This window comes from Otolemur garnettii, unplaced genomic scaffold, assembly GCF_000181295.1.
Source record: "Otolemur garnettii isolate 467f Iridium unplaced genomic scaffold, OtoGar3 scaffold00094, whole genome shotgun sequence".
NCBI classification, from domain to species: domain Eukaryota; kingdom Metazoa; phylum Chordata; class Mammalia; order Primates; family Galagidae; genus Otolemur; species Otolemur garnettii.
The window spans coordinates 465,376-478,836 of record NW_003852489.1 but is presented as its reverse complement, the minus strand read 5'-3'; the positions used below and the strand labels follow the sequence as shown (position 1 = coordinate 478,836).

General features: G+C 42.5%; 1 protein-coding gene across 1 annotated transcript in view; it reads right to left on the bottom strand.

Moving 5' to 3' along the window:
• Nucleotides 1–13,205, bottom strand: part of ANKFN1 (ankyrin repeat and fibronectin type III domain containing 1) — a 270,947-nt gene extending 257,742 nt beyond the window's left edge. The window contains exon 1 of the mRNA XM_003795557.1: nucleotides 13,156–13,205. Coding sequence (XP_003795605.1) covers nucleotides 13,156–13,176 — 21 coding nt within the window. The 5' untranslated portion in view covers nucleotides 13,177–13,205. The remainder of the gene's footprint in view (nucleotides 1–13,155) is intronic.
• Nucleotides 13,206–13,461: the final 256 nt, after the last annotated feature.

Below are 13,461 nucleotides of genomic sequence, written 5' to 3'. Positions count from 1 at the left end.
CCTTCCTCCCTCCCTTTCTTCTTTTATTAAATCATAGCTGTGTACATTAATGCAATCATGGGGCACAATGTGCTGGTTTTACACATAATCTGAAATGCTTTCATCAAACTGGTCAACATAACCTTCAGGGCATTTTCTTAGTTATTGTGTTAAGACATTTATATTCTACACCTAGTAAATTTCACATGGACTCGTGTAAGATGCCCTGTAGGTGTGGTCCCACCAATCACTCTCCCTCCACCCATCCTCCCCCTCTCCCCTTCCTTCCCCTTTCCTCTTGCTTCTTGGGCTATAATTAGGTTATAGCTTTCATATGGTCACCAATATCTAGTTCACCCCTCCCTGTGAGTACATGGAAGGCTATACACTCCAGGCCTGCTTGGGTTGGGTCTGTGGCTAGAAGTGACATAAGGTCACTTCTGTGTTGGGCATTAACTGCTCATGTGAGAACCTCCACTCTCTCTTTCTTCCTCAGCTGTACCACTGGGACTTTCATGTGTTCCAGATAACACAGCTGATACAAATGTTGTATCAGCCTGGAGCCCTGAGTGCTATATGGATCTTACCTCTGATGATATGTAATAGGAATGAGAAACTTTTGTTAAACCCTTGAGATTTTGGAGTTGTTATTGTACTGTAGTATAATAATCTGAATATTTGGAATGAACATACTGAGAGGTCAGGTAACACAACCAAAGTCACCCAAAGTGGAAGAATGGAGCTATGAACCCAGGTTGAATTAGGCTCCAAAGTTTGCACTACCTTCTCTCACCATGCCAGCTTCCATAATCATATGAAGTCCTTGGCACAAAATCGGCACTTGAAAAGTATTTTATCCCTTAGTATTATTGTTGATGATTACTTAGATGTTTTTTAATATTTGAGCCAAATTGTTCAGTTTTACCTATATGTATATATACACTTTACATACATGTATATAACATGCCTGTATATTTCATATATGTATACATAACATATAACATGTATCTGTGTATAGATTTAACTTTTGCACTAAGTTTATGAGGTAGGTCTTAGTAAGGAAGAACTGGAACTTGAACATTTTAAATTTCAGGAGTTTATAGCCTAGTAGAGGGCTAAGAAAGCTACACAAATATTAAATATAGCAGTCAAAAAGGTCAGAGAACTGGTATAGGGTTTGTCCTTATGATATGCTTACAATTGAATGAGAAATTGCTATGGGATTTGGGAGTGGAGGGCCCAAAGGCTTCATGGGGCAGTGGAGCTTCCCTGGGCTTTGTGGGATCAGTAGGATTTTGGTGGAAGACTGTGACATGAAAGGGCATTTCAGCATCCTCATGCATTTGGAGGAAATGTTCAGCATGCTGCTGGTTGCCGTGTGGTTTTGTGTTGGGAGTGGTAGGTGGCCAGGGTAGAGAGAGGCTGGAGAGCAGTGGAAAGCAGAGTGGGAAGCAACCTCAGAGATCACCCCATCTAGCAGAGGTCAAAGGCCTTTGATCTCAGAAGTTAACAGCACCCGTTAGAAAGGACTGCATGGATGATTTTGAAGCTCATTAGTGCTCAGCGGGGAAAAAACCCCAAAGATCAATTAATGATGAATTTCAAGGGCACTTTAGGAAAGTGGTGGTGCCTGGTGGCTGCTCCTCTGGCATCTCTGATCTTGTCCAATCACTTCACCTCACATTCAAAGGAACTGAGATCCAGAAAGGGAAAGCAACTCTTCAAAGGAACTACAACCCAGCGAGGGAAAGCGCGCTGCCAAGGCCACACAGCTGGATTGTACAACTGGAACTACAACAAAGAGCATCTAATCCCATCCCTTTTTGTGGCCTGAGTGTGCTTTTTTCCCTCCAGACTGAGTGAGCATCAGATTCCGGACGCCCTTGTGCAATTGAACCATCATGCAGGTGAGAGGGAAGCTCTGGGTGTTCTTCATCAGGAAAAGGCACTGAAATGACAGCGGGCACATGCTAGACACACTGGCACGTGGAAAACAGAGGGAGGAAAGGGCCAGGTAAATTCTGAAGCAGAATTAGAAATCATGTAATTAGGACCTGAACGGGGGTAGTGGAGGTAAAATGTTGGATGAGTCTGATGACAACAGAGGAGGAGGAATTCTTGTTGTTAGTAACAGTAACATGACAATGTTGTTCATACACAGGATCACATCACTGTTCTGGAAACTGATGTTGAAAAGAACATTTCCCCGGAGAAGGCCCAGACTAATCCCATGTTTAAACAGTCCTTGGATGCTGTATTCCAAGCTGAAGTTGGCTGTTCCTCTGAGTGCCAAACACCCATATGAAAACTAAAATACTAATGAGTCCAACATCTGAATGTTTGGTCTATATGACGCCAAGCATCCCACACAGCTCATTCAGAGGCGACAAGAGGGCACGTGGTGCCGAATGCTGGTGCGGGCACTTTATAGATTCCCACTGGGAGTCTGAGGAGTTTGGGTATGCATACCATGTTACCCAGACAACACTGATTTGAATCCTTTTGGCAAATCTACTTCACTTCACAAGTTGATGAGACACAGAAAAAGCTCTACATCATCCAAACAAAATCTTGCTTAGAATGGTGAGTAGTCTCTATCACAGTGGGTCTTGTGTAATATGGAATAACAATATGTAGTTGTTATCACAGCTATATTGGTACGGACTACTAGCTAGGTCATTTTGAAAAGTTTCAAATAATAATTACAATGTTTAGTCATGAGATGGACAATGATGACAGGTGATCGAATAGAAAGAAATAGATCTTATGTGACCTTGAGGGAATCTGCACCAGGTTTCCTTATCTTTATATATATTTAACAATGTGGGAGGCAGACAGGCTGAATTCCTCATGGACCTTCCAACTCAGGGTAAAGTGCCCAGTCAGGGGAATGTCTGCGTGGCTATCCTGCAAGGGGAAATCAGCAGTGCAGGTGAGCTGAGGCCATCACCTAGTGGTTTAGGATAGAGAAGCCGAGATGTCTGCCTGAGATGAGACTTGCTCTCCCCCCTACTCTCCTGCTTGCACCTTTATCTGGCCTCTTCAGATGTTCCGTTACCCTATGTTCTGTTTACCCTTTACCCAACCTTCCTGGGGGCTATAATCTCCCCTCCCTCATTTTTAATCTTGACTGCTGACTATTGACTGCTATGCATCTTTGCACATACGCTCTGTTATGTACCCAACAAAAAGACTCCAGGAAACAGAACAGGTCTGCATTGTTCTCATGCTGCCCCCAGGCACATGACACAGTGTATGCCCTTATAGGCTTCCAGTTGTATGCACTAAGTTTGGTGTAAGTTTCATGCTTTCTTCAGTGCCATCTCCCTTGCTGGCCACTGTCCCAGGTTGGGGTCCACTAGACACCCAACATAACAGGATGATGACAGGCACATAGCAGGTACTCAAGCAATATCAGTTTCATTTTGATATTGACACAGAGCTTAAAGACAACTTGATTGAACTCCATTTTACTTGACGAATTCAAGCTAGGTGGGCTCTGAAACAATAGTTGTGCAGTGTCACTCAACTAGCAAATGGTGGGGACCTGGTTTGCTGGCTTTTGGCTTTAAGTCCAGCACACTTTTCACTGCATCATAATAACATGTTCTCTATAGTACCATTTCTTCCGAGTATCCTATAACTTTGGCAGTCCATACTGGAATTTTTTTTCCCATTGTGGCTTGTTCAAGAGTTATCATCACCAAGTTTTGTTTTTTTTTGTAGGTTTTTTTTTTTTTTTGGACAGGGCCAGGTTTGAACCTGATACCTCCAGTTTATGGGGCCGGCACCCTACTTCTTGAGCCGCAGGCACTGCCCACCAACAAGTATTTTTAGCTGATAGAACAGATTTCTATAGAGACAAACTGATGCATTATCCTGAGAAATGGGCTAAACTTTGTGATGGGGTCCCCCAAGAATAACTTGGGGATCACAGGCTATTTTCAACTTGGAATCTGAAGAGCATTTAGCCATATAATAAAAGGACTTTTCTATTTTCAGATGAAATGACTTTCAGAACTTCTAGCTTATTGATATTCAGAAAGCTGTGTCTCTGATTATTCTTTTTTTTTTCATTTTAATACATTCAATTGTTCATCTATCCATTAAACATTAATCATATGTCAAGGGCTGGAGAACAAGAGGTGAGATAGTCCTCACTCTCAAGGAGCTCACAGTTTGAGTAGAAACAGACAAACTAACAGTGAATTATGATACAGTATGAGAGTAGATACAGGAGAGATGGACAGGGCATTGTGGGATGTTGAGGAAGGGCATCTAATTGAGACCAAGGAGAAAGATAATTGGTAGAGAAGAATTCCCAGAGCAGCCACTGTTCAGGCTGATGGGCAAAGCATGATTAGAAGTTATCTGGGTGTAGAAGGAGGCAGGATGCAAGGCCAATCTTGCATCCTGCCCCCTGATCCAAGAGAGCAGTGGATACAAAAACACAGAGGGTAAAAAACTATGGTGATCAGAGTGTGTGGCCAGAGCAGAGGGGAATAAAAAAGATAAGGCTGGGGATATGGATAGAGGACAGATTGCGAGAGTCCAAATTTTACTGTTTGATTCACACGGAGGGATGCTTTTTACATAAAAGTCATGCCCACTACTGCTACTGAAGATCCAACCAAATACTGTGATAATATGTACAAACACCAAAACCCACACACCACACTGAACACATCATGGTATGCCTATATCTGAATCAAGAATAATAAACTGAAACGTGTTTAGATGCTTTCTTCTTCACGGATGGGAGCTGGTAGCTTCAGTCATGTTGCTTGTGTGTTTCTCTGGCTTGCCTTCTAAGCCTGGTGGATTAATATTCACAGGTATTGGAAGAAAAGGAAAAGGAAGATGAACACTCTTAAGCAGAGATGGATGAAAAAGTTCTCGTCAATGACCAGGCCTTGTGGCACTGCTTTGCCATCTCTCCCTTGACCTACAAAGATGTCAACAGCACAAATGACCTCTAAACTTTCAGGAGCAAGCTACCTCTCTGTTCTTAGGCCCATGGAGACCTGTTGCCGAGAGCACATCTTCCATAGGAGACATAGGTATGGAGGATGAAGTCTGGTGAAAGTAGACATAGGTCATGGAAGAAGACCATGTTTTCTGAGTCCAGAAGACGTGAATCATAGAACTGTAAACTAGGAGGGCTTGAAGTACTAGGAAGAAAGCTAGATAGCTCAGGAGTCAGCCAGGGCTTTCTGCATCACTACATGACCATTATTTGCTTCATGTATTACTCAAGGCTGGACAGCGTCAAGTCTAAACAGTGGCCAGAGGCCAAGAGAAAATCTGTATGTGTAGTGGAGGTAATAATGAGTCATTTCTGCTTGGCTCTGCTGTTAGAAAAATCTCTCTGAAAAATTTTATAGGCAAAATTGGCATCTCAAGTAAAGTGGTTACCAGTGCTCGTTTGTCAGGGTTCAAATATGTTTCTAAAAGAGAAACAATAGAAAAGAAGAAACCTGTTTATCTCTGTTCTGATTAGCTCAAATAGCAAATTTGGAACATTAACTATCTCTGCAGACCTTGCTGAACAATTACTCGTTTCCACTCAAAGTGCTCTAGATGCGATGGGTGTTTGTTGATCGACATATCTGCTCACTTTTGTTTACAGCATGCCGTTATGGGCTGAATTGTGATATTTATATGTTGGATTCCTAACCTCAGTACATCAGAACAGAGCTGTATTTGGAGAGTGAATCTTTAAAGAAGTAAAAGAAGTAATTAATTTAAAATATGGTCACTTGGATGGATCCTAATTTAATATGACTCTATTCTTATAACAAGAGGAATTTTGGACACAGACACATACAGAAGAAAGACCATGTAAAGAGGCAGGCAGAGAATGGCCATCTAGAAGCCGAGAAGAGAGTCCTGAAACAGACCCTTCCCTCACAATTCTCAGAACAAACCAACCCTGGCGATGTCTTGATTTTGGACTCCCAGCCTCCAGAGCTATGAGATAATACATTTCTCTTATTGATGCTACTCAGTCTGGGGCAGGTTGTTAGGCAGCCCTAGGAAGATAACGCACTTGCATCCGTATTAGATATAGATATTAAGTTTATATGTGAACATTTTTGATTTGGTTGCAGAGTCCTAATCTTTTTCAGGAGAACGACCTCTGCTCAGTTTCCTTTTCTCTTAGTGAGACTCTAAATAAGACACTCTGTTCTTCCTACACTTGAGGGTGGGAGGGACATGTGACCAACGTTAGGCCAATCAGACTCTTTCCTGGGACTTAGGATGATAGAAACTCATTCATGGTGCTGACCAGATAGTAAAGGCTGGTAAATAGTTTCTACAACACACTCCGTGCTGCTTCCTGCATCCTGCACTTTTATAAGCAGAGTTTGGGGGCATTTTCTTAAATTTTGAGATCTGTCTCAAATCTTTTATAAATTGTTTTAACTTAGAAGGACACATTTTCTATAGCTTTCAAGTAATTATGTTTCTAATTTAATTCATGCAATTTTTCCCCACTGAAACCTAAAAGACAAGTTAATGCAAGTTTTATTTAAAATCTTTTCCTTGTGTAATTCTCTTGTATTCTCTTTTATAGGTTTTATGCATTCATTCACCATTCAATAAATGTTCACTGAACGCATGTGTCAGATATTGTTAGATGATCTCATCAAACTACACGATGAAAGATGTTCTATATATAATGTTTGAAATTACAGAAGATTTTGACATTACTTATTCATACTTTATTCAATTGTATCAAGAAAAGCCTGTATAAATTTATATCAGCTGCTCAAGCACAGGGAAGATTCCATTTAAACGTAGTGAATTTTAAAAAGTGATTATTGAGCTTCCACTATATTCAGGAAAATACGAAAATAATAAAGAGTGGGGTAAAAAAGAAACTTAAAGTTTGCTTTACCTATTAAATTTATCTAGAACCTTCTCAGAAAAATTTAACATTTAACAAATAGGAAAAAATTCTATACTCAATGCCAGGTCTTAAGAAAATGGTAAAATGTATTTTGAATCCTCTTAACGCTAATGATGGTACCTAAGTAGAACTCGTGTTTAATCCTCATAGCACTGTCTGGGGTGGGTACTATTATTATATTTAATTTACAGAGGAGGTAACTGAGGTAGAATGAGGTTAGGAAACTTCCCAGCTTCCTTTATAGTTCTTAAGGTGGTGCACAATCCCCTCTGATTTTACTTGCCCTTCATCACCACCAACAACTCAAGTATGCGAGTCAAAAGAACCCTCTTATCCTTTTAAAGTAGGTAACAAAATACAACAACCTCTCACCCCAAGATTCAGTGGAGTTAGAACCTGCACATCCCGTGCCCCTGTCTCCTGGCCTCTCCTGGCTTTAGAATTTTGTTTTATTTGATCATTCCTTCTTCACCTTCAAGGCATTATCCCTGTTTCCTTTCTAAGCCTGGGGTGCCATGGGGTGTGATCTTTGGTAGCAGACTGCCAAGACCAGAATTTCAGAATCAATCAACCAGGCATCGTCGGTGGAGTTCACTGTAACGAGATTCTTATACTTAGCATTACTTGGCTCCTAGACTCATTTAGAAGAGGCAATCGGCAGCTCCCATCTCTTATAAAAGTTTCCATAAGACAAAACATGAGAGCTCTGTTCCATTTTTCCTGGAACTCTTTATCTCTTATGAGTATCAGTAATCAAAGTGGCATTTACTAGCTTGGCAAATGAATAAACCTTTACTTTCCCACAAGCTCAGTTGTAGGCATCAAGCTCTCCTAAAGTTTCCATAGCAGACAGACAGCTGAGTGTTGAGAGAGAGAGAGAGAGAGAGAGAGAGAGAGAGAGAGAAAGGTAGGCTAGTTACAAGGAAACACAGTATAACAAGGACCACACTGATCCTACATTAGTTTCCTAGTAACTTGCAGAGTTTGTAATTTTTATCATTTACCTTTCTCTCCACTACACCAATTCCTAGGGGAAGGTTCATTTTTTATTCATTCTGAAAGTTTACCATCAATCATCCTCTTAAAGAGCTTGCCAGAAACTTGGACAGAACCTTGTAATAAAATTGCAGAGACAGAAGACTAATTGATTTCTATAAATAATGTTTAGCTGTAAAGATATGAGAGGTGGTTAGAACCACATGTATTAATCTCCCCTTTACTCCATCTGTGTCTGCAAAAGCAGACTGTACCTTGACAAAGTACCCTGACTATTTTGCTCTGCAAACACGCCGCAGGAGAGTAACACCAGATGGCCCACCTCTCCCAGCTCCCTGCCCTGCCCTCCCTCCCCACCTCTCCTGGCCAAATCCTCTCATTTCTCCTACACTTCAGCCCCTAGTTTATATTATATAATTTAAAAATTCAATTTCCATTACTATCCCTGCTCTGACAACATGCAGGAAATTTGACAGTGCCATTTCTCTCTGCCCCATCACCTTTCTGTCTAATGAACAAAAATATAACACAAACCACAAATGCAAAATCATTCAGTCAGACTACAAAACTGACAATGTTTAAGAAAAGCACTAACTACTGGGGCTAAAGTGTTATGAATGTGTGTGTCTCAGAAAGAGGGAGGGTGGAGGTTAGAGTGTGTCTCTAATGTACTGTGTGCACTTTGCACAAGCAGAATTACTTAGCAACATCATATAAAATGGGAACAAAACTATATCTGGGGACATATGTGCTGGCTGGACCAAGATAATGATGAACATCTCATATTCATTTAAGAGTTGCCCATCAACTCCGGAATGGATTAACAAACTGTGCTATATGCATACCGTGCAAAACGATTCAGTCATAAAAAAGATGGTGACTTCAGATCTTTTGTATTAACCTGGATGGAGTTGAAACACAGTCTTCTCAGTAAAGTATCACAAAAATGGAAAAGCAAATATCCAATGTACTCAGTACTAATATGAAGCCAATAGATCAAATTCATGCCCTTATAGGAGAAAAACTCATTTCAATTCAAGTTGCAGGGAGGGGAGTCAAAGGAGGGGGAGGGTGGGTTTGGTGTACTCCCACTGAATGGGCACAATGTAGGGGTTTATGGTGCATCTTTGGGGTGCTGGACATAACTACAAGAGGGCCTCTACCTAACAAACTTAAGTATCATGATTTGGTTGTTTGAACCCTCACATTAACCTGAATTTTTTCTTTAAAAAATAGCATTGTTGAAGAAATATCAGGAACTCACAGAAGTACCTACCCTCTGCTCAGGCTAACTGTGGTAAGCTGAAATTAAAAGCAAACTAGAGACAGAGCTGGGGCTGTGTGCTAGACGTCCAATCTGAATTATGAATATCAGGTCATTACAGACTTGTGAGACCTTATCAGGGCACCATCTTGGCCCGTTCAGCTGATCAGCTGCTTCCAAGCCCAATTAAACACAAAACAAAATGCCATGCTTTGTATTGAATATCATTTTCTGACTATAGATGAAATATGAAATAAATGATGACTTCTTTCACTAGAAAGGTACAGGGAATTGTCACACTAGACTGAATCTAGCAAAATTGGCTCCTTTCTTCTCATTCTCCTTGCCTAGACCACTCCTAGATGGTGGTAGATGTTTTCAGTAAGAGCGCTAAGGAATCTTTTTAAGGGGCAACACAAATGACTAAACTGCTTTAAATAAAGCAATCCCATATCAGTTTATTTCTGATGGCATTCAATATTCTTGATGATTATTATACTTGAAATATGGCCATCATTTTAAAAGCTTTCACAGATACCTTCCTTTTCTGTAGCTTTTCACATGAGGCAGATCCAATGTCCTCAAAGCTTTAATGTTAGGGGGAAAACACGTGCTGTATCTCATGATTTTAAGTCTCAGTAAAGTTACCCACACTTGTAAAAAATCATTTATTTTTAGCTTGGGCTCTGTCTACCAGTATAACATCCCCTTCCTCTCTACATACTGTTTAGTTGTCCACCTCCACCCCCTTGAATCTGTTTGCTCAATTGATTTCAGTGGTTTCTTATATTGATGGAATTTTGACCCAAGAAGGTGGGGGCTATTCTAGCTTCATGGTTTTGCCCAGAGTCTCTAGTGGTTTGATGAAGGCTACTAACACGGACACCAACTAGCAGTGTTTCTGATTTGCTGGCTTTTTCTTATAGTTTTATTAACCAGTTCTGCTATAGCCATAACCCCATTTAAACACCAATGTGTAAGAAAGCAAAGGGAAGGGAATTGTCAGTTGAGAAAGGTCTTGGTTGGGGAGGACCAACTTATGCTGGAATTGAGCTCTCATACTCCTTGAACTCATGGGGACTAAACTACTTCTAGGAATTAGGCAAGACCCTTGGAGTGTATGTGGGGACAGTTGTTTTGTCTGTGTAGCTAGGACAAAGCTACACAGCATTAGGTCACTGCATCCAACCCTGAATCCATGGTATTCAAATGCCCAGAACATTCCCAGCAAGCCAAAAATGAGCACATCTGTTCATTGCATCAGTGGGAGGGACCTACTGAGCTCTGAACCACCATGGCCAATGGATCTGGTAGATTATCCAGCATTCTCTAAAGCTGGGGTGTTCTCCATGGAGGCTGAGTGGAAAGTTAAGAGTGCCAAGAAACACATGGCACTGTATTTGTATTACCTGGAGTTGAAGAACCGTGTAACCCGGTTTCCTCTGCTTAAGGCAACAAGCTGAAGTCTGAAGCTGAGAACAGAGAGTAACAACTAGGGGTTAAGCTGAAGTTTGGATTCCACATACCCAATCAAGGGAAGCCCCCATTGCTTTCAACCTCCAGGTTTACACCTCTAAATACACTCTCAAACACAAGATGAAATCCTTTAAGTAAGTAAAAAATCACTTTTTAGGACAGAACGCATGTGTAGGGTTAGGGGCAGTTGAGTCCTTGTAGAAGCCTCTATATAGGGGTATCAGTGAGAACGTGGAGATCAAAGAGACTAAAGTCAACCTGTGCACTTCTTGAGTCTCAGGCAGAGAAACAGCCCATATAGTAAGACACCCTGGTCTGCATACATTCCTAAAAGCTTGAGAGAGGAAAGAGGAGGCTTCAGGAAGGCCTGAATGCATTTTTCTGTGGTCTGATAAAGAAGCACAAGCCTCATGTGGGGGCAGGAGGTGATGAGGAGCCCTGGGCACCAGCACTTCCTGCTAAATTTCTTCCAGACACACCCATTCATCAGCACCTATACAAGTTGAGGAGGTCACATAAAGCTGTTGCCTCACCTGTTTCCTGAGCCCTCCACTCTCCCCTCACCTGTTTCAGATAGCCTTCTATGGGCTCTGAAATAGCTGAGGGCCAGGGTGTAGGATTCCTTTCCTCCCCACCCAGACACTGTGTCCACAGTCCCCTTCCTCTCCCCTGTGTGCCCTCCCCAAGTGACAGTGTACTCCTGGTGGCTCCCAACAGCCTGAGTCTCTCACTGTGATCTTCTCCCAGGACTACACCCTCCCCAGAAGAACCTCTGAGTCACCCTGTTGTGGAACCTGGAGAGGGCCAATCCTTCCTAGTTGTCAATATCTAAGCTAAAGATGACAGAGCCATGACAGGATGGTTAGACCAGGGGCTGGTACATTCTGTCTGTGAAGGACTCGCAAGTGACTATTTTAGCTATTGTGACCCATATGGATGTAGCTAGGCAACTCTGCTGTCCCAGTGCTGAAGCAGCCACGGACAGTAGATAAAGGAATGAGCATGGCTGTGTTCCAGTAGAATGTTATTTATAAAGGCAGACAATGGGATTGGCCTGTGGGGCCATAGTCTGCTTACTCCTGGTGTAAAAAAAAAAAAAAAAAAAAAAAGGATAGTAGGAGTAAGGCACCTGGGTCCCAGTCACAGCCCTGACTCTAACCAGCTACATGACTTGGTGCAAATCACCTTGCCGCATCCTTTCCCATCTCCAGCTCCCTCTATAGAGAGTTAGCCAGGTCTGAGTCTCTGTTCACAAGACTGGTCCCAGATCCACACTCTGTGCTACCCATGGCAAAGGGAAACTAATAACACCCACGCTGCTCACTCCAGAGTCAATTCTGTCCTAACACTGACTGAGCACATCACATACACTTGGCTAGAATTGGGGGTGCAATAACAGAAACCATGTAGGTCCTCTCCTCTCAAAGAGTTTGAACACCGAATGAAAGGAATAAGAAAATTTTACTGGAATGTTTGCTAATAGGTTAATGCAGTAGCCAGTCTAAACTCAGACAGTAACTCAAAGCACCTGCCTCAGAGCTCCATAAACAGCTATGCTTAGGCCTCACTCTGGATGTGATTTTTAAAAAGACAAAGAGGGGAAGAGAAAGAGACAAGAGAAGGGAAGTTAACAGTGCTCTGGCCTCTTCCTTTCATCCCCGTCCTTTACTCGCACGCATCTCTGCTTCTTTCACAGACCTGAAGCTGGAAGGTCACCCCTTAGGATCTTCCCAACATGGTTCTCACCTCCTCTGAAGCCCTGGGGTAAAGTGAAGGAGCTGGATTATTTCCTCCCCTCGCTATCCCCCTGCCAGGCCCTCAGCCAGGACCTTAATGATAACCTCTGGATAACTGTAGAAGCTTTTAACCAAGTCAATACAGACATTTCATCCATCAACCAGAGGCACAGTTGAGGTTTTCTGAAACAACCAGGGCAGTGATCAGGATTCAAATACCACTCATGTTACATACAGGGTTTGGAGCCGACATATGTCCCATTTAGTCCCATCCCACCTGGCCCTGGCTCAGCCTTTCATAGATGATCTCCTGCAAGAAAAGTTCACTCCCAACTTCAAAGAAGTCATTTCTTCCCCATCATCATGACAAGAAAGTCCACAAGCAGTGAGAGAGAGAAGGGGGGATTGCACCCGCAGAAATACTGAGCAAGAGTTGGCATTTACATATCAATAAGCAATTGCTGGTTTTGTTTTTATACAAATAAAAAGCCAAGAATGAGGGAGAAATCAGAAAGCAAGGTAAAAACTTGCTTTTAGCAACATCTTTTCTTCCATCCTTCCCCGTTGCCCCACTTCCCACAAGACAAACACCCACTTTACAAACCAGTTCGGATCAAGACTTCCCTGATCACGGAAACAAAACCCGCTTCCCCCCTGCCTGACCGGGGATGCTCACCAGCTTGCCCCTGAATTCACTCACCCACCCTCCACTCACATTTTCCTGCCTGTTGAATGCGAAACAATTGTCTCCAAACATCAATTACTTATATTCAGAACTGTCATTTTCCTACCCTGTTTAGAGACGCCTCCATGAGAGACACAGGTCTGAGCTCTTGAGTTGAAAGAGGACTTGGGGGGTGGAGGGAAACCCCTTTGCGAGTGTCCACACAGTCCCGTTGCCAAGGAAACCCTGGCTTTATCCAGGGAGGCTGAGCATGGCTGCCTCTCCCACGGCCTGGCTCCGGGACTGTCCAGATCTCCGCACAGGGTCAAGAGGAGAGGCAGGGAAATACCGCACACGCTTGCCGACAAAGAGATCTCTTTGAAGAAATGAAAGAAATGGCGAAGAATGACTTAGGAGGTGCTCGGTGGGGAGA